General features: G+C 44.4%; 1 protein-coding gene across 5 annotated transcripts in view; it reads right to left on the reverse strand.

The window, feature by feature from the left end:
- RERE (arginine-glutamic acid dipeptide repeats) overlaps window positions 1-23,796 on the reverse strand; it is a 342,283-nt gene that overhangs the window by 46,472 nt on the left and 272,015 nt on the right. For 4 of the 5 annotated variants that reach the window (XM_069741281.1, XM_069741280.1, XM_069741282.1 and 1 more), the window contains exons 7-8: window positions 2,278-2,326; window positions 25-149 (exon numbers count right to left, since the gene is read on the reverse strand). In XM_069741281.1, the coding sequence (XP_069597382.1) occupies window positions 25-149; window positions 2,278-2,326 (174 nt within the window). Of the gene's footprint in view, window positions 1-24; window positions 150-2,277; window positions 2,327-13,166; window positions 13,358-23,796 lie in introns of those variants that run through there. The other variant, XM_069741283.1, reaches the window with a different exon arrangement.

The following is a 23,796-nucleotide window of genomic DNA, read 5'->3' on the forward strand; positions in this document are numbered from 1 at the left end:
AAAGGTCTGCGGTTAATAACTCACCTGGCTGCCCGGAGATACATCAGCAGATCGCAGTCATTGACACCAGGCATCCACACCAGCTCTTCATGCTGAGTGATGGGATCACGGTCCGGAGAAGGGAAAGGTTGCAGGTCAGGAAGCTTGGCCTGTGGAGCAGAGAACAAGATTAGACCCCATCAATGAATGAACAAAAATGAACAAAAGTGATTGGAATAAAACAAAGTTAACAAATAAGGCTAGGGCTACATGATGACAGGTGTCACTGACACATAGGATGTACAGAATCCCCATGGAGTCGCATTACAGCTTGTAACACGTTGCAACAGACTCAAGTTTCCAAATGTGTTGGATTTCCTAACATTGGTTTCAAGTTGCACATGATACATTGGCCATAGACATCAATACACATAAAACGCAACGTGCGACTTGTCGGCAACTTGACTGTTCTCTCTACAGCAAAATCACAGCTCTAAAATAGTCACGTGACAGCAAGTCACATACAAGTTCCTCAGATATCCTTAAATACTGCCAGGTTACCATGTCGGTAAAAGACGCCCCTGAGGAAGCCATATACGTGAAACACGACTTGGGGATAAATACTGGCACATTTTGTGGCTTACCACAGTTTACGCAATGACTGCGCACCGCTGCTGCATGACAAATGTCACCATCTATCCCACCATAAAAGGTTTATATGGGCAGTTATTAAGCTATAAATAATACATGTCCAGTAAAACAAATAAGGCTACTTTCACACTAGCGTCGGCCCGACGTACCGACACAAACTGCGAAAATAATGAACAACGGGGGCAGCGGATGCAGTTTTACAACGCATCCGCTGCCCCATTGTAAGGTCCGGGGAGGAGGGGGCGGAGTTCCGGCCACGCATGCGCGGTCGGAAATGGCGGCCTTGACGCACAAAAAACGTTACATGTAACGTTTTTTGTGCCGATGGTGCGCCAAAACACGACGCATCCATCACATGACGGATGCGACGTGTGGCCATACGTCGCTAATGCAAGTCTGTGGAGAAAAAACGCATCCTGCGGGCACATTTGCAGGATGCGTTTTTTCTCCAAAATGACGCATTGTGACGTACGTCACACAACGCTAGTGTGAAAGTAGCCTAAGTGTCATTAAAATGTGACTCAGCTGAGACTAGCACCATCCACGAAGTTACGGCAAACCTATAAGATCTGGCATTTCCAAGAGTGAACCAACTGGTCTATATCTAGTATGCCCCCCACACCCACCCAAAAAAAAGAGAGACAACTCTGCAAATAGAACAGAAATGACTGCATTGTGAGACCTACGGTACTTCGAAGCTTTACTGATCTGCAGCAGTATTCCCAGGACAGTGCATGCGCCACAGCGGACAGTTCTCAGAACTTGTAGTGACTTCTAGCTATACAAATCCTACATCTGAACCCTGCCACACATCAGACACAGGATCAGAGACCTCGGCAGTTTAACCCCACAATTAACAGCGCGATTTCTCCCACAAAATGGAACAGGACATCTAGTACATATTGTAGCTGGGCTTTGGACCGTCTTTGTGACCATCTACCTTACGTGAAGCTTCACCTACAGCCAACCAGAGTAGAGAATTGCACTTACAGCACTTTTCTCATCATTATCTACTATAGAATTGCCCTTTTTCAGAGTATAACTGTGCTGGGAAAAAAATAAATACTGTTGCTACCCTTCAGTGTATGGCGCAGCAAGCTCAGGTCATGGTAAACCTGTGTCGGCTGACAGACTGCAGCACAAGGGGATGTGCACTCGGGGGGTTTCCATCTGCTGTATATTACAGCTCCAGCATTCTGAATGACTTTACAAATCCACATGTGGAAAAATTACCAGCCGCATTTACAATCTGCAATGTGTCAATACATTCCATGGATTTTCACGGCTGAATTATTGCATTTGCGAATGTGTAGCATTTCCACAATGAAAACTGCATCAAAATCCACGATTCGGAGCAGATTTCACTGCTGATCAGTCGCACGTGACCTTTTAGGGTTTATGCGCACAACAGATTCAGCAAAACAGAGCCACAAAGAATCCAAAAACAACTTCATTAGGAAGAATAGACAAGATTTTCAGACAAAGACATTTTGGCAACCATTCTTGTGTCTGAGTATATTCCCAACATCAATCTCCACTGCAGCAAGATGGCACCGGATTTATGGTATAAAAGGGTCAGTGACCATTGAAGGATTTATACAGCATGACTACCCCCTCCCCCCAAAAAAAGAAATTATATGTATGAACCTGGTGACTTGGCCCCACGCGAATCTCTCCTTGGGTGCTATTCAGCCTCCTGAAACACAAACATATGAATGTTAGCACTCAATGCACCATCAAAATAGAATTACACAGAACCGATCATAAGGGTAAGTTCACACTGGGGTTTTTTTTTGCTGATTTTTTATGCTAATTTTCAGCTGCTTTTTACAATATCAGCAAAGCCTATGAGATTTCAGAAATCTCATGTACACACGTTGGTTTTTTGTTTGATCAGTATTTTGTGCTTTGCTGCGTTTTTTGGACATAGAGCATGTCACTTCTTTCAGCGCTTTTTCACCCACTGACTTGAATGGGTGTTGGAAAAAAAAAGCAGCAAAAACACAGGTATCATTATTTGCTGCGTTTTTGCTGCTGAAAATCCAAGGACATTAGTCTGGACAAAGAGAAAAAGAACGGACCAAAATAAACCGCAACAAATACGCAACAAAAAAACACACCTAAACCTGCGTTTTTGATGCAACTTCTTTCCTGCCAAGATGATCAGGTTTTGCTGCAGAAAAAAAAAGCATCAAAAACGCCCTGTGTGAACTTACCCTATAGAAGGGAAAAAACAAACTACAAAAGGAGCATTCGTACCTTTACATTTCCAAATAATACATGCAGGGCAAGGAGTAAACAGGCGACATAGCAAGTGGTCATCCAGATCTGGAAAGAAGGTTGCAGATTTTGTCTGATAGATCTGCAGAGGTGACGAGAGCAACGCTGGCTGTTAGTCTGCCAGTCGTGTCAAGACCGGACGTGCCCAGGAGACTGTACCAGTTATACCCAGCGGAGGCCAGGGCAATAATAATAGGAGCTTGCTTGGTGCCAGATGTTGGGACGTAAGAGGCAAGATGTGCTTGGCATTTTGAACAACGTAATATATTCTTACATCATCCAATTAACACAAATATGTAATATACCATATCTAAAATTCACTCTTTCTGCATATATATTCCTATCTCATATAGAATGTATCTGGGAAGACATAAAACATCCAATGTGGGAAATGTACTGAAAACATAGAATACACTGTAATACTTATTCAAACATTTTTTTTTCTATACATTAAAAATAAAAACTAATATAAACAAACAAAAACCACCAAAACTGTAGTGGACATAGGTTAAGGCTAGATTCACCTAACTACATAGCAGTCACACTTTACGGGTGCAATTCCCAGCCCAACAGCAGGTCTGCCATCCTGAAAATTTGTATCCAGAGGGTAAAATACCACAACTATAAGGTTGTGTGACTGTAGCCTCCGAGACACAGTGTAAAGCCCAATATAATGACTTACATAATGTATAAATCTCAGCACTACGTTGACCAGAAATCTCCCCACCAAAGAGAGAGAGAAAAAAAAAAGACTGTACATAAACTACCAATTCCAGCGGCATAAATGTGACTGTATAGGCCAACTAATGATGGGTATAGACTAGTAATGAGTGAGCATGCTGGGATAAGGTGTTATCTGAGCATGCTCGGGTGCTAACAGAGCGACTTTGGCGTGCTCGAATACTGTGTCCGAGTCCCCGCCGCTGCATGTCTCGTAGCTGTTTGACAGCCGCAACAAATGCAGGGATTGTCTAACAAACAGCCATTCCCCGCATGTGTTACAGTCGTGGGGACTTGAATATATAATTTGAGCGCGCCAAAGACACTCAGTTAGCACCTGAGCATGCTCAGATAACACCTTATCCCAGCACGTTCGCTCATCACTAGGACAGACTGGATGCTGGATAAATAAACCTTTATTTTTCCAGAGCGCCCACAATAAAAATACCTATTTGGGATTTTTTGTATTGGAAATTACATATACGGTAAATGTAATAAAAAAAAGTTGTGCTGAAAATAGAAAAAAAAAATTGTCTTCAGATATTAAAACAAATTTGCTTCCCATTTACATAAAAAAAAGTAATTCTTAAAAAAATAAAAAAAAAGTATCCAAAAATAAAGGAGACAAATTGAGCAAAAAAAAAAAAAGAATTGGCTCCAGGAATAAAGGTGTTGGACTGAAATGACCACAACGCCCACCGGCGTCATTGCTTCACCTGGCAAAATGCATGTCTGAATATTCAGCAAAAATAACATTTCACTGGAATAGAATAACTGATGTTTTCCTTATGTTCATGACAATTTCCACAATTCTATCGGCGTGCCCAGCGACACTTATTTTTCTCATTCCAGACGGTGCCCATTTTGTGATGGCGATAATATCAGGGTACGTATATGAATACTGGGATCATTGCCATTTGCTCACTGAGCCGCCTGGACTGGAGATAGAGCCAGCGCCACAGGATAATAATGGCAGTCACGCCGTGAGACTCCGGCTCTCGGCAGGAGACCGTAACATCACTGTGTGTCCCGCCACCGAGACCCGAGTGTCATCTAATGTCAGTGTGAAGGCTTTCATGTAACCGTCACATGTAACTGCATCAAACAGCAGCCGGCGCCATTCGTGGTGTTGTGAGCCGGGGGCCGCGGCTTATTCCCTGCGAGGAAGGTGTTAATTCTCGGCTCCTGGACTACATAATTTCTACAGGGAAAGAGAGAGAAAAAAAAAATAGCAGAAAGACACAAAAGAAACTGATCTATCAAAGCCGTCTCCATGGCAACAACTTAATATTTCGGCCCTCTTCAGCTGCGGTGAATTACATAAAATGACAAGATCTTCCCTTTGAAAAAATGCCGGTTGCTATGGAAACGCTGTGCTCACTGAGGTAAACACGGGCCGGACAGAGGCGCCGGGGAAGTGAAATGGCAGGAGGAGGTGTAGCGGCGGCACAGACCCTCATAGTTCACAAATACGGTAATGATCTAACCCAGCAGCCCCCGACTCCAGAGAAATCATGGCCGCTACACAGAACCCCAGCACAGAGTGCTCCCTGCACAGAACAATCCACTCTCTGGGGGGAGACGGCTTCCCCAGCAGGAAATTTACATTTTCCTCTGTATTTTGGTCACAAGAATACAGCACTGACATGACTGATACATATGCGTGGGATGGCTTTAATTCTGAGGCCATGTTTTACTACTACAGAGAGCAAAGGCAGCTGGATGTGGAGGAGGGAGCACGTACTTGTAACTCCATCTGCACTTATGTAGCAGAGCCAAGTTGGACCCAATTTGTTATTTTGCAAAAAAACCTGGTGATTCATCCAAGTCATATTACAGGTATCCATCCCTTACACCAAATGGATACGTGTACGCTCAGCCGTGTATAGAATCAATTGGGAAAAGTGGCCGCTGTATACCACGGGCACCACAGGCTTCATTCAATAACAGATATTGGTACAGTTGGCCTTTCCCCATATACATTAGTAGGCTTTAGTCAATAACAGACGTTGGTACAGTTGGCCTTTCCCCATATACGTTAGGAGGCTTCACTCAATAACAGACATTGGGACAGTTGGCCTTTCCCCATATCTGATAAGAGGCTTCACTCAATAACAGATATTGGGACAGTTGGCCTTTCCCCATATACATTAGTAGGCTTTAGTCAATAACAGACGTTGGTACAGTTGGCCTTTCCCCATATACGTTAGGAGGCTTCACTCAATAACAGACGTTGGTACAGTTGGCCTTTCCCCATATCTGATAAGAGGCTTCACTCAATAACAGATATTGGGACAGTTGGCCTTTTCCCATATCTGATAAGAGGCTTCACTCAATAACAGATATTGGGACAGTTGGCCTTTTCCCATATACGTTAAGAGGCTTCACTCAATAACGGATATTGGGGCAGTTGGCCTTTCCCAGGGTACGTTAGGAGGCTTCAGTCAATAACAGACACTGGGACAGTTGGCCTTATCCCATATACGTTAGGAGGCTTCATTCAATAACAGATATTGGGACAGTTGGCCTTATCCCATATACGTTAGGAGGCTTCACTCAATAACAGACATTGGGACAGTTGGCCTTTTCCCATATACGTTAAGAGGCTTCATTCAATAACAGATATTGGGACAGTTGGCCTTATCCCATATACGTTAGGAGGCTTCATTCAATAACAGATATTGGGACAGTTGGCCTTATCCCATATACGTTAGGAGGCTTCACTCAATAACAGACATTGGGACAGTTGGCCTTTTCCCATATACGTTAAGAGGCTTCATTCAATAACAGATATTGGGACAGTTGGCCTTATCCCATATACGTTAGGAGGCTTCATTCAATAACAGATATTGGGACAGTTGGCCATTTCCCATATACGTTAGGAGGCTTCACTCAATAACAGACATTGGGACAGTTGGCCTTTCCCCTTGTACGTTAGAAGGCTTCACTCAATAACAGACATTGATGTAGTTGGCCTTTTCCTATATACGTTAGGAGGCTTCACTCAATAACAGACACTGGGACAGTTGGCCTTTCCCCGTATACATTAGGAGGCTTCACTCAATAACAAATATTGGAGCAGTTGGCCTTTTCCCATATACGTTAGGAGGCTTCAGTCAATAACAGACATTGGGACAGTTGGCCTTTCCCCGTATACATTAGGAGGCTTCACTCAATAACAGACATTGGGACAGTTGGATACAGCTCCAATTATCTATTTTGTAAAACCAGCCTTAAGGTACCGTCACATTTAGCGACGCTGCAGCGATCCAGACAACGATCCCGATCGCTGCAGTGTCGCTGTTTGGCCGCTGGAGAGCTGTCACACAGACAGCTCTCCAGCGACCAACGATGCTGGTCCCCTGGTAACCAGGGTAAACATTGGGCCACTAAGCGCAGGGCCGCGCTTAGTAACCCGATGTTTACCCTAGTTACCAGCGTAAACGTAAAAAACAAACAAACACTACATACTTACCTTCCGGTGTCTGTCCCCCGGCGCTCTGCTTCTCTGCACTGACTGTGAGCGCCAGCCGGAAAGCACAGCGGTGACGTCACCGCTGTAATCTGCTTTCCGGCTGGCCGGCGCTCACAGTGCAGAGAAGCACAGCGGCGGAGGACCGACAGCGGAAGGGAAGGTACGTATGTAGTGTTTTTTTTTTTACGTTTACGCTGGCAACCAGGGTAAACATCGGGTTACTAAGCTACGGATTTCAATAATGGATTGGGTGCAGAAACGCTGCAGATCCGCACAAAAGTAGTGACGTGCTCCTTTTTTGAATCTGCTGCATTTTCTGTGCAGATTTTTCCACACCATTAGCACAGCATTTTTTTTTTTTGCCATTGAGTTACATTGTACTGTAAATCACTTGCAGATCTGCAGCGTCTCTGCGTGGAAAAAAACGCTGCAGTTCTCCAGGAAATCTGCAACGTGTGCACATAGCCTAAATGCTGTGGGATTTTTTTATGCTGCGTTTTACAAGCAAAATGGATATGATTGTGTGAGAACTCCTGTCCACTGAGTTTTAAGATGCTATTAAAGCTGTAAATTTTGTAATGATTTTTTTTTCCTCATAAGCTTTTGTGGACAGCTTTTAAAAAATGCATGCAAAACACTCAACATCATAATAAAGTGCATAATTCCCAGGGTTTATGCACTAAAAAAATGTGTTACCAAAATGTTGCATCAAAAAAGAGAAAAACGCATAAAATAGGCAGCGAAAATGCAACAATCAGGGCAGATTGCTTTTCCGGAGTTTTGATGTAGTACCAGCAGGCAAAAAAAAAAAAAATTAAAAAGTTTACTTTTGCTTTAACATTTCATATCTTTATTTCTACTAAAGTTTTTTTCCCTTTTGTTTAGTCACTAATAATGGAAAAATAAAATCTTACTGGCTCGGGGTCCAACAGATTTATAAAAGATTCACTAATGACCTAACTTGACTTTCAGAACTCTTGATTACAATATCAGATCTTCCAACAGATCAATTTACACCAATTTAGTCCAAAGCAGACCTCCATGTTATTTAGTATAGACATTACATTAACATTTAAAAGGTTATAACAATTAGAAAGTATATTACCTGGAAAATAGTTTGGAATGTAATACGGGAAAAGTAGTTCAGATACTGTCTGTCTCTCTATTAACTATATATATAAAAAATCTAATTTTTTTTTTAGGTGGAAAACCTGCCCAATAAGCTATAGAAAACCGTAATCTAAAACCCCAGAAATTAATATATCGTATGTAACCGAACCTTTCTCCAAGGCTGGCATTCCATATACCGTATTACTGGTTTTATGCCAGAGCCAGAAATAACTGATACAGTTATTCAAGGCCAGTACCAAGTAATACTGATGCGCCAGATGCCCGGGAACGATCCCTAGATGGGTTCAGTTCTGGAATCAGTTTCACTACCTTGCGGGGGGCTGGGCTGGAAACCACGAACGGCATGGCAAATGGAAGCCAGCCCTGGTACCCCCAGTTCGGACGCACCATTCCAGAGGCTGGACGTGAATTGAAAGAACTACCATTTTTGATCCGCATTAACTTTTCAGTGTTGAACGAAATGTTGTAAAACCTCCAGTACAAATATAGGACCATAGTTCGCCAAAAGTCACAACCCTGACAGTAGACCAATTTCTACATTTTATGGCCAAAATGAAAAATAAACCATGCACCATTCCTCACGTCAAGAAGAATGTGCTGTCCAATTGCACTGACACACCACAAGTTCCATTATTCTTTTCTTTTGTCTGTGCTGAACTGTCCAATACCACAACTCTAGGCTCAAAGTTGAGGAGACGAAGGGGGCTGGCTAAGTTTATAAACAGCGTACCAGTCCCTTTCAGCGATTTGGTGACATATTGTCACAAATGAGAGGGGGGCATCTTTGGTTACTTGGAGTTGTGTCATCAAGTGGGCTTCTGGGGACAGGCGGCGGGGCTCTGGAATAGTAAATAGAACTAGTTTTAATAAAGTAGGAGGCTAGTGTAATGATTGGTTATATCATCATGAACTCAATTTTTGGTAGCTTGGAAAACCTCTTAAAGAATGAAAAGTTCCAAAAATTGTTCGCTTCTTTTCACCAACAGAAAAAGAAAATCACTAAACAAAATACCTATTACTTTTACTGGAAAAAGTTACTGTATTTTTCGCACTATAAGACACTTTCCCCCCCCCCCCCCCCAAAATGTGGCGATGCTGCGGCGGTGGGAGGTGTTGAGTGCACCTGAGCAGGGACCCTTCTTCAGGATGCCAGCAGCAGAAATGTGGCAGCGCCGCAGCCCGGTGTCCACGGTGACCAAAGTGCATTACCAGTTTCCCTTCGGCCATCTTCCTGAAGCAGTGGGCCGCCGGAGGATTCAGCAAAATGGCCGCACGTGTGCAGACTGAAATCTTGGCGGCACTCCGCTTCAGGAAAATGGCTACCGAGATCTCAATCTGCGCACGCGCTGCCTCCGGTGGCCATTCTCCTGAAGCCTCCGGTTGCCCACTGCTTCAGGAAGATGGCCTAAGGGAACCTGGTGATGCACTTTGCTCACCGTGGACACCGGGCCACGGCGCTGCCACATTTCTGCAGCCGGTATCCTGAAGAAGGGTCTTGCTCGGGTGCACTCCGCACCGCAGCATCGCCACACCTCTCCCGCCGCCAGCATCCTGAGGATGGGACCCTGCTCCAGCTCTGCCTCACCGCCGACACCGGATCCACAGCATCGCACCCCAGGACTGCAGCACTGCCCCACTTCTGCCGCCGCCGGCTTCCCAAGGAAGGGACCCTGCCTTCTGTGACCCCGCTGTACCACCGCCGGCTCTCGGGTAAGATACCTTAAATTCGGACAATAACACGGATCACCATCTTATAATAATCTTTTTTCTGCTATTTTCCACCACAAAATTTGGGGTGTGTCTTATGATCCAGCGCGTCTTGTAGTCCAAAAAATACGGTATGTCCTGGACAAAAAGTCTGTAGATTTTGCAGTTTTAACAATTAGAAACTTAAAATTGGAGGCATACAGAGGTACAGAATGGCCCCACGAGGTACAGAACGGCCCCACGGATTTCTATGGGTGCCATAACATGGCTTCATACAATTCTGAGGCTGTAACACTGATGTTTGCATTCACTCCATCACTGGACCAGCACATGGATGTAATAATATATTGCTCCAAATCGATGCACAGGAATTATATTGCAGATTACCACTAAGTTAATATATGCTGTCCAAAAAAGTATACCTTACAGATATAACTACCAATAAACAGCGTTATGATTAGAACACCGCAATACTTTAGACAGAACGCTGGTAAAAAAGTTTATCATGAAGTTACAGCCCAAGGTCTACAGAAATTTTCCAGTACAGGGATGAGATTTACAGTTCTGTCCATATATATTTGGACAGAGACAACATTTTTCTAATTTTGGTTATAGACATTACCACAATGAATTTTAAATAAAACAATTCAGATGCAGTTGAAGTTCAGACTTTCCGCTTTCATTTGACGGTATCCACATTAAAATTGGATGAAGGGTTTAGGAGTTTCAGCTCCTTAACATGTGCAACCCTGTTTTTAAAGGGACCAAAAGTAATTGGACAATTGACTCCAAGGCTATTTCATGGACAGGTGTGGGCAATCCCATCATTATACCATTCTCAATTAAGCAGATAAAAGGCCTGGAGTTGATTTGAGGTGTGGTTCTTGCATTTGGAAAGTTTTGCTGTGAAGTAAACATTCGGTCAAAGGAGCTCTCCATGCAGGTGAAACAAGCCATCCTTAAGCTGCGAAAACCGAAAAAACCCATCCGAGAAATTGCTACAATATTAGGAGTGGCAAAATCTACAGTTTGGTACATCCTGAGAAAGAAAGAAAGCACTGGTGAACTCATCAATGCAAAAAGACCTGGGCGCCCACGGAACAACAGTGGTGGATGATCGCAGACTAATCTCCATGGTGAAGAGAAACCCCTTCACAACAGCCGACCAAGTGACCAACACTCTCCAGGAGGTCGGCGTATCAATATCCAAATCTACCATAAAGAGAAGACTGCATGAAAGTAACTACAGAGGGTTCACTGCACGGTGCAGCCACTCATAAGCATCAAGAAGAAAAAGGCTAAAAAACATCTAAAAAAGCCGCACAGTTCTGGAAGAACATTCTTTGGACAGATGAAACCAAGATCAACCTCTACCAGAATGATGGAAAGAGAAAAGTATGGCGAAGGTGTGGTACAGCTCATGATCCAAAGCATACCACATCATCTGTAAAACCCGGCGGAGGCAGTGTGATGGCTTGGGCATGCATGGCTGCCAGTGGCACTGGGTCACTAGTGTTTATTGATGATGTGACACAGGACAGAAGCAGCCGAATGAATTCTGAGGTCTTCAGAGCCGCCATACTGTGTGCTCAGATCCGGCCAAAGGCAACCAAACTGATTGTCCAACTGAAAACCACCGCAGTGAAGGCCGGCCGAGCATCAAAAAGGAGGAAAAACAGCGTCTGGTGATGTCCATGAGTTCAAGACTTCAGGCAGTCATTGCCAACAAAGGGTTTTCAACCAAGTACTAGAAATGAACATTTTATTTAAAATTATTGAATCTGTCCAATTACTTTTGGTCCCTCTAAAAACAGGTGGCACATGTTAAGGAGCTGAAACTCCTAAACCCTTCATCCAATTTTAATGTGGACACCCTCAAAGCATCTGAATGGTTTTGTTTAAAATTCACTGTGGTAATGTCTATAACCAAAATTCGAAAAATGTTGTTTCTGTCCAAATATATATGGACCTAACTGTATAGAAAACAAATATTCTTCCTTTACTGGGGGAGGAAGTCTGACTATATCTTAGAATATAGCAGAAGATTAGCAATAATTTAATTTTATTTCTATGTTGTTTGAAAAGTACAAATATTTATAGGAAAGCAATCATATTCTGTAAATAAAAGGAGAAATAAAACACAAAAGAAAAAAATAAAATCTGATAGATAATAACGGCCAAATACATTCCTATACCAATGCAAAAATTAAAGCATGACCAGGAAGGGGAGGGAAATAAAAAATGAGATGGGGGGGGGAGCAGAATACCCTTAAAAGTGACAGCTAATGCCAAACTTCTGGGTGTCATTTTCACTGACGTCAATGACTGCTCATCTCTCTTGGGTCCCAGGAAAGATTTGTTCACAGCCAAATTTCATTTCCATTATGCTGTCCACCTTCATGCACTGGTTCACAATAATGTATGTATTTATTAAATGAGAACATTTCGGCCACTAATTGTAAAATTTATGAATGGTTTTGTTGATACTTTTGTTACTATTTTTTTTTTATATTTAATCATACATTTTCTTTACGTAAAAAAAAGCATTATGTAAATTAAAATTTTGTTTAGTACTAACGGTTAAAACATGGTAAAATGTTGTAAGACACACGCCAGGATGAGGACACGGACACAGCGGTCACAATGACAGCACAGAGAAGCGGTGATTAAGCAGCGGGACGTTGCAGATTAGGTGGATTATTTGCTTTTTAACTTCCAGCCCATTATCATAATAATTCCCATCATTAGCCCGGGGAACGTAGACTTCTCAATCAAGAGAAAAGTTCCACCCCCAGCTGTAGGCAGCCAATGACTCTCCAACTCCAACCCTCCCGAAAACATTATCTAAACAGTCACTGCAGGCCCCAAACATTACACCGAAGGAGCCCCATCGCCAGCATCTCCTGGCCCTACAGCGACTGGCGGAAGACGAAAGACTTCTCGTCAAGGAACCGACACGACTGCAATGCATTTACGAAGCCAGGGCTGGAAGCAGTTAACGCAGCTCTGCAAGAACAGAAAGAACCGGGGATGGAGGCAGAGAAAAAGAACAGACTGCACCGAGCGTACCTGCCATGGATGTGCCGCTCGCAGGGAAACACGCAGGACGGCTGGGCAGCGACATGCAATATTAACACAACAGCAGACAGTCCATGGTAAACATTGCACAAGCCTGGGGAAGAAGAAGCAGCAGTGCGGGAGGCCAGGGATGTCATGTTCCTACCTGCAGGGGCTGAACAGGTCATCCATCACTAGCACAGATGCTGCTGGCTCTGCCTGGATCCCTCAGCCTGCAGTTCCTGCTCTAAACTCTACCCTTAGTCTTACTCTAACTACTCAAAATGGTGGCACATGCAGTCAGAGACCTCAGAGAGCTTTCACTGAGCTTGTGCTATGACCTCAGCCTCCACGCACAGCGCTGCAAACTTCCCCCCTCAGACTCCAGGCACTGAGCATGTGCTGTGACCCCCTCCCCTCCTCCAGCCCCCCCTAACTCCTTTCTGTCTTAGCCACAGACCTTCCTACAAGGCAATCAATCTCAGCCCTGCTGTTTCCGTAAATAAAGCCGAGCACACAGCAGCACCTCTCCCTGGCATACTAAGCCTGTGTGCAGGGCCCCAGCCAGGGCTTGTGTGAGGAGCGCCGCCTCTGGCTCCTGCTGCACAGACAGCGCCAACCAGATGGCAGCATCACGTGCCACATGCCAAACCGCAGCGCAACTCGCCAGCGAGAAGAAACAGCAACAGATCGCAGCGAAAAATCCAATGGACCTAATTATTCTCCAGCAGGATCGTACGATATTGCTCAGATATGGTCACATCACCGAAATTATGTTTAACATTTCTATTATTATTTATATTAGTTTTTGTTTTGTTTTTTAGGTTATGTGCACACGTTGCGGAATTTTCTGTGCGGATTCTGCATCTCTTGGCAGAAGACGCAGGTCTAAATCTGCAAGCAGTTTATGCGGATTTTGTGCGTTTTTACCCCTGCGGATTTCTATTATAAAATGGGTGCAGAAACGCACAAATAAATGACATGCTCCTTCTTTCAATCCGCTGCGTTTTCCGTGCAGAATTTTTCCGCACCATCAGCACAGCATTGTTTTTTTTCCATCGATTTACATTGTGCTGTAAATTACTTGCGGATCTGCAGCGTTTGAGTGGAAAAACGCTGCGGATCCGCAGGAAATCTGCAACGTGTGCACGTAGCCTAAAACTGGGTACCGCTAAAGTAGGAACCGTAGTCTACTATTCCATATGTTTTTTTATTAAAACGTACTGATGTATACCGGTCATATGACAAGCTACTAATATTAATGTCTGTCGGAAACTTTTGCAGCATTCGTGCTCAAAGTACAAGACAGCCATAATGGGAACCGGCTCACCAGCCATATCATTTGGTCATACATTTGATAAGCCTTGGATTTATTCAATGTGCTTTGATGTAATCAGACAAGTCAAACATTGGCGTAGTAATGAAAAGAAATGGGGACCTCTAGGGGCGCCGCATTCTGCGACTTTATTACTACATTGGGTTTAAAGGGAATGTGTCATTAGAAAAGGACTACTGTTTACAAAAAATATGTTTAGGCCCCTTTCACACATCAGTTTTTTGCCATCAGACGCAATCCGTCGTATTTTAAAAAAATAGATTGTTAAAAACAGATATGACGGATCTGTTTTATTCGACGGATCCAAGTAGGGGGCTGGCTAAATGATCCTTAAAAAAAAAAAAAAAAATCGGAGCATGCTCCGTTAAAAAAAAACAAAAACGGAATCCGTCGCTGCATTCTGTCATTTGACGGATCCGACGCCCATAGGCTTCCATTCTAACAAACGACACATGGCAACGGAAGCCATTGCTGTCCGTATTTCCGACGAAGACAAAATTTTTTACTTTGTCCGTTGTCTCCGGCCGCAGGACAATTTTCGATAAATCCGGCAAACGATGGATGAAACGTGAGGCCATCCATCACAATCCATCGCTAATACAAGTCTATGAGAAAAAAACGGATCCGGCGGCACCAGACGCTAGATCCATTTTTTTCAAAATTCAACGGATTAAGACTGATGGCAAAAAACTGATGTGTGAAAGCAGCCTTACACGTGTTTTTTTTTTTTTTAACGGCTTTTTTCATATCACAATCTTTATTAAAGACAAAATAATATTGCAATTTTTACAGTGGCCACTGGATAATTTTTTTTTTTAAGTTTTTTTTTTAAAGACTTATTGTCTTTTGAGGAAGCTTATTATCATCAGAGGCAGGATTACCATGACTGATAGCACTTCTATACACTGCAGATTACAATAGGAGATGTCACAGCTGACCCTGCTCCCCCTACCTTCACAGTGACTTTTGCACACACTCATTAGATGCTTCATCACACAAGGGAATGTTTCCACGGTCAGTAAACGCTGCGGGTTGGATGCTGCGTACAGCCGCAGCGTCCAACCCGCAGCATCCAGATGTTACAGCACAGTAGTGGGGATTTCAAGAAATCCCATCTCCACTATGCGTTAAAAGAAGCCCATGGCTCCCTGCGTTAATGGACATGCGGTGCGTCTTTCCAGACCACAGGATGTCTATGTTGCGGAGATGCTCAGACTCTGCACCATAAATTTCCCATAGACTATCATTAGATGTGGTTAGACTGCATCATGTTAAGGCTATGTGCACACGTCAGGATTTCTTGCAGAAATTTCCTGAACAAAAACGGACATTTTCTGCAAGAAAGCCGCATGCATTTTTTTCGTGTTTTTGACGCTTTTTTTCCGGAGCTTCCCAATGCATTAAACAGCTGGAAAAATGCAAAAAATCCGCAAAATTAATGAACATGATGCGTTTTTACCACGACACTTTTTTTTTTGCGGGAAAAAACACATGTGACAAAAATTGCAGAATGCATTATAATTGATGGGATGCATATGTATGTGTTTTTTATGCGTTTTTATAGCGAAAAAATGTGAAAAATCCTGAACGTGTGCACACAGCCTTATAGTCACATGCGTAATAAGTGCGGAAACACCGCTTACTACACATGTGAACTAATTTTAATAATGTCTTACCTCGTTTCAGCTGGAAGTTCGTGTACACTGCAGTTCTCGCAATGAGATCAGCTGACTGCGAGAACTGCCGCGCACGTTACCTCCGGGGTTATCTCCGGTCACTAGCGAAGTTCTCACGGTCAGCTGATCGTGAGAACTGCAGTGCAGGTGACCGCCGGAGATCAAGTTATCTCCGGTAGTCATCTACAAACTCTGCTGTCTGGATGTCAGGCTGGATGGTGGCATATTGCCACCGTACAGCCAAAGGCATCCAGATGTAGCAGAGCTGGACTTGTCGTAGAGCACTCTGTTATTGGATTATGTCGGACAGGGAGTATTTGTGTTAGTTTATTATTTTTTTTTTTTTTTGCAGAAGATCGAGGGTGTTGGGGATTAGGCGATGCAGTAAGTATGGTTAATTAACATTATTAAAGGACTTTATTCATGCTGTACGTTAATTGACCATATAACTATAGTAACGGATAAGTGTCTTATAGACGCCTCTCCATTACTAAGCCGTGGGCTTGATGTCACCTGACAATACACAGGTGGCATCAACCCCACAAATACTACCCCATTGGCCAGCACTACAGGGCAAGTGGGGAGAGCGGGTAAAGTGCCACAATTGGCGCATCTTTCGATGTGCCAGCTGTAAGGAGGCAGCGGGCTGCTATTTTTAGGCTGGTGAGGGAAAAAATCCACGGGCCTCGCCAGCCTGAGAATACCAGGCCACAGCGGTCTGCTCTTTCCTTGGCTAGTTAACAAAAATAGGGGGACCTCACGCTGTTTTTTTTTTTTTTTTTTTTTAACGGGGATCCCACTATTTTTGCTAACCATCCAAGGCATGCAGACTGCTGCGGCCACGTATTATCAGGCTGGTAAGGTTAATGGATATTGGATTATTACCAGCCTGAAATACCAGTCCCAGTAGTCTACTTTACTTTGGCTGGTTAACATATATAGGGGGACCCCACGCTATTTTTTTTAAAAATTATTAAAAAGAACTCTGTGCTTTCCTCCATTTTGTGTCACGTACGTCGGGCTGTGTCACAAGATTCACCGTTATGTAAATTAGTACACATGTGTAGTAAGCTGCATTATTGCACTTAAAGGGAACCTGTCACCCCCAAAATCGAAGTGGAGCTAAGCCCACCAGCATCAGGGGCTTATCTAAAGCATTATGTAATGCTGTATATTAGCCCCGATGTATCCTTAAAAATGAGAAAAAGAGGTTAGATTATACTAACCTGCAGGGGGAGGGGGGGGCGGTCTCTGTATGATGGGCGTCACGGTCTGGGGCCTCCCATCTTTATCAGATGACGTCCTCTTCTAGTCTTTATGCTGTGGCTCTGGCGCAAGCAGGGCAGAGCAAAGTACTGCAGTGCATGGACGCTGGGCCTCTCTGACCTTTCCCGACGCCTGCGCACTGCAGTACTTTGCTCTGCCCTCCACAGGGCAGACAAAGTACGCCTTCGCTGGAGCCGCAGCATGGATACAAGAAGAGGACGTCATCGTAAGAAGAGAGGCCCCGGACCGCGACACCCATCGGACCTCACCGCGACAACCATCGGACCTCACCGCAGCGGGACCGCCCCTGGGTGAGTATAATCTGACCTCTTTTTCTCATCTTTCAGGATATATCGGGGGCTTATCTACAGCATTACAGAATGCTGTAGATAAGCCCCTAATGCTGGTGGGCTTAGGTCATCTTCGATTTTGGGGGTGAAAGGTTCCCTTTAATACACATGTGACTAGGAAGATAATGAGGTTTTACTGCATCTAATGAAAGTGTATGGGTAATCTATGCAGCGGAGACGGAGCGTCTCCACTACATAAATTAACATGCTGCGGTCTGGAAAGAGGCGCCGCATGTACGTCTCTGCGGGTGAGCTGCGGGCATTGGTGCACACAGAGTGGGCATGGGATTTCTTGAAATCCCATCCACTACGCTGTAACAGCTGGAGGCTGCGGGTTGGATGCGGCGGGTTGGATGCTGCAGATGTACGCAGCGTCTAACCCACAGCGTTTACTAACCGTGGGAACATATCCCAATATATCTGCAAACAGGAAATCACTTTTTTCCTTCCTAGAAGCCAACTTTCAATTACCGTAGCTTTATTTCAAGTGACAAAAAAAACAAAAAACACATGCAATGAAAAAAGGCATCAAAAACGCATGTGGAAAAAAACCACATAAAAACGCATGTAAAAACTGCATCAAAAAATGCAGGTGACATGCCAGTGACCTCAGATGCAGATTTGGTGCAGATTTTATCTGCGTCAAATCCTGAGCAAATACTGAGCCATTCCTAAGAGTGCAAACATACCCTAAGGGTATGTGTCCACGGGCCGGTTTACATCCGGATTAGCTGCGGATTATTATTATTATTATTATTTATTGTTATAGCGCCATTTATTCCATGGCGCTTTACATGTGAGGAGGGGTATACATAATGAAAACAAGTACAATAATCTTAAACAATACAAGTCATAACTGGTACAGGAGGAATGAGGACCCTGCCCGCGAGGGCTCACAATCTACAAGGGATGGGTGAGAATACAGTAGGTGAGGGTAGAGATGGTCATGCAGCGGTTTGGTCGATCGGTGGTAGCTGCAGGTTGTAGGCTTGTCTGAAGAGGTGGGTCTTCAGGTTCTTTTTGAAGGTTTTGATGGTAGGCGAGAGTCTGATGTGTTGTGGTAGAGGGTTCCAGAGTAGGGGTGATACGCGAGAGAAATCTTGTATACGATTGTGGGAAGAGGAGATAAGAGGGGAGTAGAGTAGGAGATCTTGTGAGGATCGGAGGTTGCGGGTAGGTAAGTACCGGGAGACGAGGTCACAGATGTATGGAGGAGACAGGTTGTGGATGGCTTTGTACGTCATGGTTAGGGTTTTGTAGTGGAGTCTCTGGGCAATGGGGAGCCAGTGAAGGGATTGACAGAGGGGAGAGGCCGGGGAATAGCGGGGGGACAGGTGGATTAGTCGGGCAGCAGAGTTTAGAATAGATTGGAGGGGTGCGAGAGTGTTAGCGGGGAGGCCACAGAGCAGGAGGTTGCAGTAGTCAAGGCGAGAGATGATGAGGGCATGGACTAGGGTTTTTGCAGATTCATGGTTGAGGAATGAACGGATTCGTGAAATATTTTTGAGTTGCAGTCGGCAGGAAGTGGAAAGGGCTTGGATATGTGGTTTGAAGGAGAGATCAGCGTCAAGGATTACCCCGAGGCAGCGAGCTTGTGGCACTGGGGAGAGTGGGCAGCCATTTACTGTAATTGATAGGTTCGTTGGGGGGGTCGCGTGAGATGGGGGAAAGATGGGGGATTGAACACTGTCTACAACCGCAGCGTTCAACCCGCAGCATCCACATGTTACAGCATAGTGGAGGGGATTTTATGAAATCCCGTCTCCACTATGCGTGCGAACATGCACCCGGCGGCCCTGCATTTATCGACATGTGGCGCGTCTTTTTAGAACGCAGCATGTCTGTTTACCTTGCGGCGAAGCTCCGTCACCGCAAGGTAAATAACAGGGTCCTATGTATGGGGTGCAGAGATTCCGGATGTGTGTAATGAACACATCCGGAATCACTGCGCATAGAGAAGGGGGCGGCGCAGGTTTTCCACTCCGTCCAAAGCGTCGACAATCCGGACCGTGGACACGCACCCTTAGGGTATGTTTCCATGTGGCGTATTTGCTGCGGATTGGACGCTGCATACAGCCACAGAGTCTAGATGTTACAGCATAGTCGATGGGATTTTATGAAATCCCATGTCCACTATACGTACAAAGACGCAGGTGGCAAACCCGCGTATACGCACATGTGGCGCGTCTTTATAGACTGCGGCATGTCTATTTATCTTGCGGAGATACACAGTCTCTGCAAGATAAATAGCACCGTTCTATGGATAGGATGGTGTGTGTGTGTGTGTGTGTGTGTGTGTGTGTGTGTGTGTGTGTGTGTGTGTGTGTGTGTGTGTGTGTGTGTGTGCGCGCGCGTGTGTGCGCGTGTGCGTGTATATATATATATATATATATATATATATATATATATATATATATATATACACACACACACACACGTACATATACACACACACCTATCTTCACATGTTATATTATGGGGAATTCTCGACAACGGACTGACATATACATGCTGTGGCATTATCTGGGTGACCACCACTGACAATATACTGAGAGCTCCATCTGATTGTCAGCTGTGACACTTCTGATGTATTTGTTCCAATTCTAAAATTAGAGTATTCCTAAAAATATTTAGAATAGCTCCCTCTAGGTGCTAGAGCAAGTAATAACATGCCATCTCTGGCTCCTTGCCCTGTAGCATACAGGATTCTCTTCTGAGACATTAGTGATTGACCAGATGACCCCGGAATAAAATCTGTTGATTAGTCAATTTAGAGGGGAGCTAAACTCATTATATAATCAGTTGTTCTGGCGGCTCCATGCATTGTTCACATCCAATCACCAACTGAGCTAATTACTCATGATCTTTAGCGGTACCTGCTGTCAGGACCTCCACCGCTCCGATAATGATGAAATAGCCTACAGATTGGCCATTAATATGTTAATATGTATTAAGTCCCTCACAACCCTTTAAGAAAAGGGCCTCAATCTCAAAACATAAGTGTGGATCCCTGGTCTCAGCAACTCGACTTGCAGCTTGTGGTTACACAGGAGAGCTTTCTGTGCCAGCATATCATCCAAGCTGAATGCGAAGGGGACTGGCTGACTGGCTCAGTTTAATAGCCAAGCCAGCCCCCTTCAGACGCATCACTGATCACATGCTGATACAGGAAGCTCTCTTCTGTGTTAAAGACGAGCTGGAAGTAAACTTGTGGCCAAAAGTTGCAAGACTGACAAATTTTAGTTTTCAGTTTGCGACTTCAGTTTTCAGAGTGGCAATTCACATTAACTGAAGAATGATCAGGTGAATCGCAAAAATAAATCGCAATGTCATGCATGAAAATTAATCAGTCTTGCCACAAAATGAGCTGCTTCCATCATTTCAGTGATCTTTTCATTAGCGCATGAGAAAATGTTACTGAAAACAAGGCAGCTGATACCCCTTTGTCCTGCTGATTAAATTACAATAGACTTTAATAAGGGGCTTGTGCTTGAAGTCAAGTCATGGCCTTCTTTTGCTAACCATGAATACCTTCAATGAAGCACAAGTAGCCATCATTGATTTCCATCAAAAAGGCTTTACAGGCAAGCACATTGCTGCATGTAAAACCTTCCTTAAATCATCTTAAAACAGGATCATGAAGAATTTAAAGAAGAGAGGTTCAACTGCTGTTAAGAAAGCCTCAGGGTGCCCAAGAAAGTGTAAAGGCCCCTTCACATTTAGCGACGCTGCAGCGATACCGACAACGATCCGGATCGCTGCAGCGTCGCTGTTTGGTCGCTGGAGAGCTGTCACACAGACCACTCTCCAGCGACCAACGATGCCGGTAACCAGGGTAAACATCGGGTAACTAAGCGCAGGGCCGCGCTTAGTAACCCGATGTTTACCCTGGTTACCATGCTAAAAGTAAAAAAAAACAAACACTAGATACTTACCTACAGCTGTCTGTCCTCCAGCGCTGCGCTCTGCTTCTCTGCTCTCCTCCTGTACTGTCTGTGAGCCGGAAAGCAGAGCGGTGACGTCACCGCTCTGCTTTCCGGCTCACAGACAGTGCAGGAGGAGAGCAGAGCGCAGCGCTGGAGGACAGACAGCGGTAGGTAAGTATGTAGTGTTTTTTTTTTTTACTTTTAGGATGGTAACCAGGGTAAACATCGGGTTACTAAGCGCGGCCCTGCGCTTAGTTACCCGATGTTTACCCTGGTTACCAGTGAAGACATCGCTGGATCGGTGTCACACACGCCGATCCAGCGATGTCAGCAGGGAGTCCAGCGACGAAATAAAGTTCTGGACTTTGTTCAGCGACCAACGATCTCCCAGCAGGGGCCTGATCGTTGGTCGCTGTCACACATAACGATTTCATTAACGATATCGTTGCTACGTCACAAATAGCAACGATATCGTTAACAATATCGTTATGTGTGAAGGTACCTTAAAAAGCGCCGAACCCCCTCTTAAAGGGAACCTGTCAGCGTGATTGTGCACAGTAAGATAAGGGACAGTGTCAGGTTGGTGCCGTTATACTGATTAAAATGATACCTTGGGTGATGAAATCCGTCTTCTGGTTGTCTAATCTTTATTTTCAGGTTTGAGCTAATGATATGCTCGTGCTTCGGGGCGGACCTGTGGGGGGGCCGATAGCTGCTACTGTGCAGGCGGCGCCATTTTAGAGTAAACTTTTTTATTTACTCATCAAATCAAGCAATTTAACACCCATTACACATGCGATCATGCTGCAGCGCAATATATATTATATATATATATATATATATATATATCTCTACTATATAATTGTCTAAGGGTCACTTCCGTCTGTCTGTCCTTCTATCTGTCATGGATATTCATTGGTCGCGGCCTCAGTCAGTCATGGAAATCCACGTCGCTGATTGGTCGCGGCAAAACAGCCACGACCAATCAGTGACGGGCTTAGTCCGGAAGAAAATGGCCGCTCCTTCCTCCCCGCAGTCAGTGCCCGGCGTCCGCATACTCCCCTCCGGTCAGCGCTCACACAGGGTTAATGGCAGCGTTGACCGCGGTGTAACGCACTCAGTTAACGCTGCTATTAACCCTGTGTGACCAATTTTTTACTATTTCATGTGGCCTATGCAGCATGAATAGTAAAAATATCTAATGTTAAAAATAATAAAAAACAGTTGCATACTCACCCTCCGGATCGAACCGGCCGGTTACCGATGCTCCTCGCGACGCCCCATTGATCGCTGCATGCATTGCGGTCTCGCGAGATGACGTACGGTCTCGCAAGACCGCTACGTTATCATCTCGTGAGTCCGCAATGCAATCTTCAGACCGGAGCGCGCAAGAAGCATCGGGAACCAGCCGCTTCGATCCGGAGGCTCCAGGAGGTGAGTATGTAACTATTTTTTATTTTAATCCTATTTTTAACAGGGATATGGTGCATACTACGTGACTAGCCAATATACTACGTGACTGGGCAGTATACTACGTGACTAGGCAGTATACTACGTGGCTCTGTGCTGTATACTACATGGCTGGGCAACATACTATGTGGCTCTGTGCTGTATACTACGTGGCTGGGCAATACACTATGTGGCTCTGTGCTGTATACTACGTGGCTGGGCAAAATACTACGTGGCTGGGCAATATACTATGTGGCTGGGCAATATACTATGTGGCTGGGCAATATACTATGTCACTAGGCAATATACTATGTCACTGGGCAAGCTGGGCAATATACTAAGTAGCTGGGCAATATACTATGTGACTGGGCAAGATACAACGTAGCTGGGCAATATACTATGTGACTGGGCAATATACTATGTGAACTACGTGGCTAGGCAATATACTACGTGGCTGGGCAATATACTATGTGACTAGGCAATATACTATGTCACTGGGCAAGCTGGGCAATATACTATGTGACTGGGCAATATACTACGTGAACTACGTGGCTGGGCAATATACTACGTGGCTGGGCAATATACTACGTAGCTGGGCAATATACTATGTGAACTACGTGGCTGGGCAATATACTACGTGGACATACATATTCTAGATCACCCGATGCGTTAGAATCGGGCCACCATCTAGTGTATGTATATATATATATATATATATATATATATATATATATATATATATATATATATATATATATATTATATATATATATATATATAGTACATTCACACT

This window comes from Ranitomeya imitator, chromosome 10 (genome assembly GCF_032444005.1).
Source record: "Ranitomeya imitator isolate aRanImi1 chromosome 10, aRanImi1.pri, whole genome shotgun sequence".
Classification (NCBI taxonomy): Eukaryota; Metazoa; Chordata; class Amphibia; order Anura; family Dendrobatidae; genus Ranitomeya; species Ranitomeya imitator.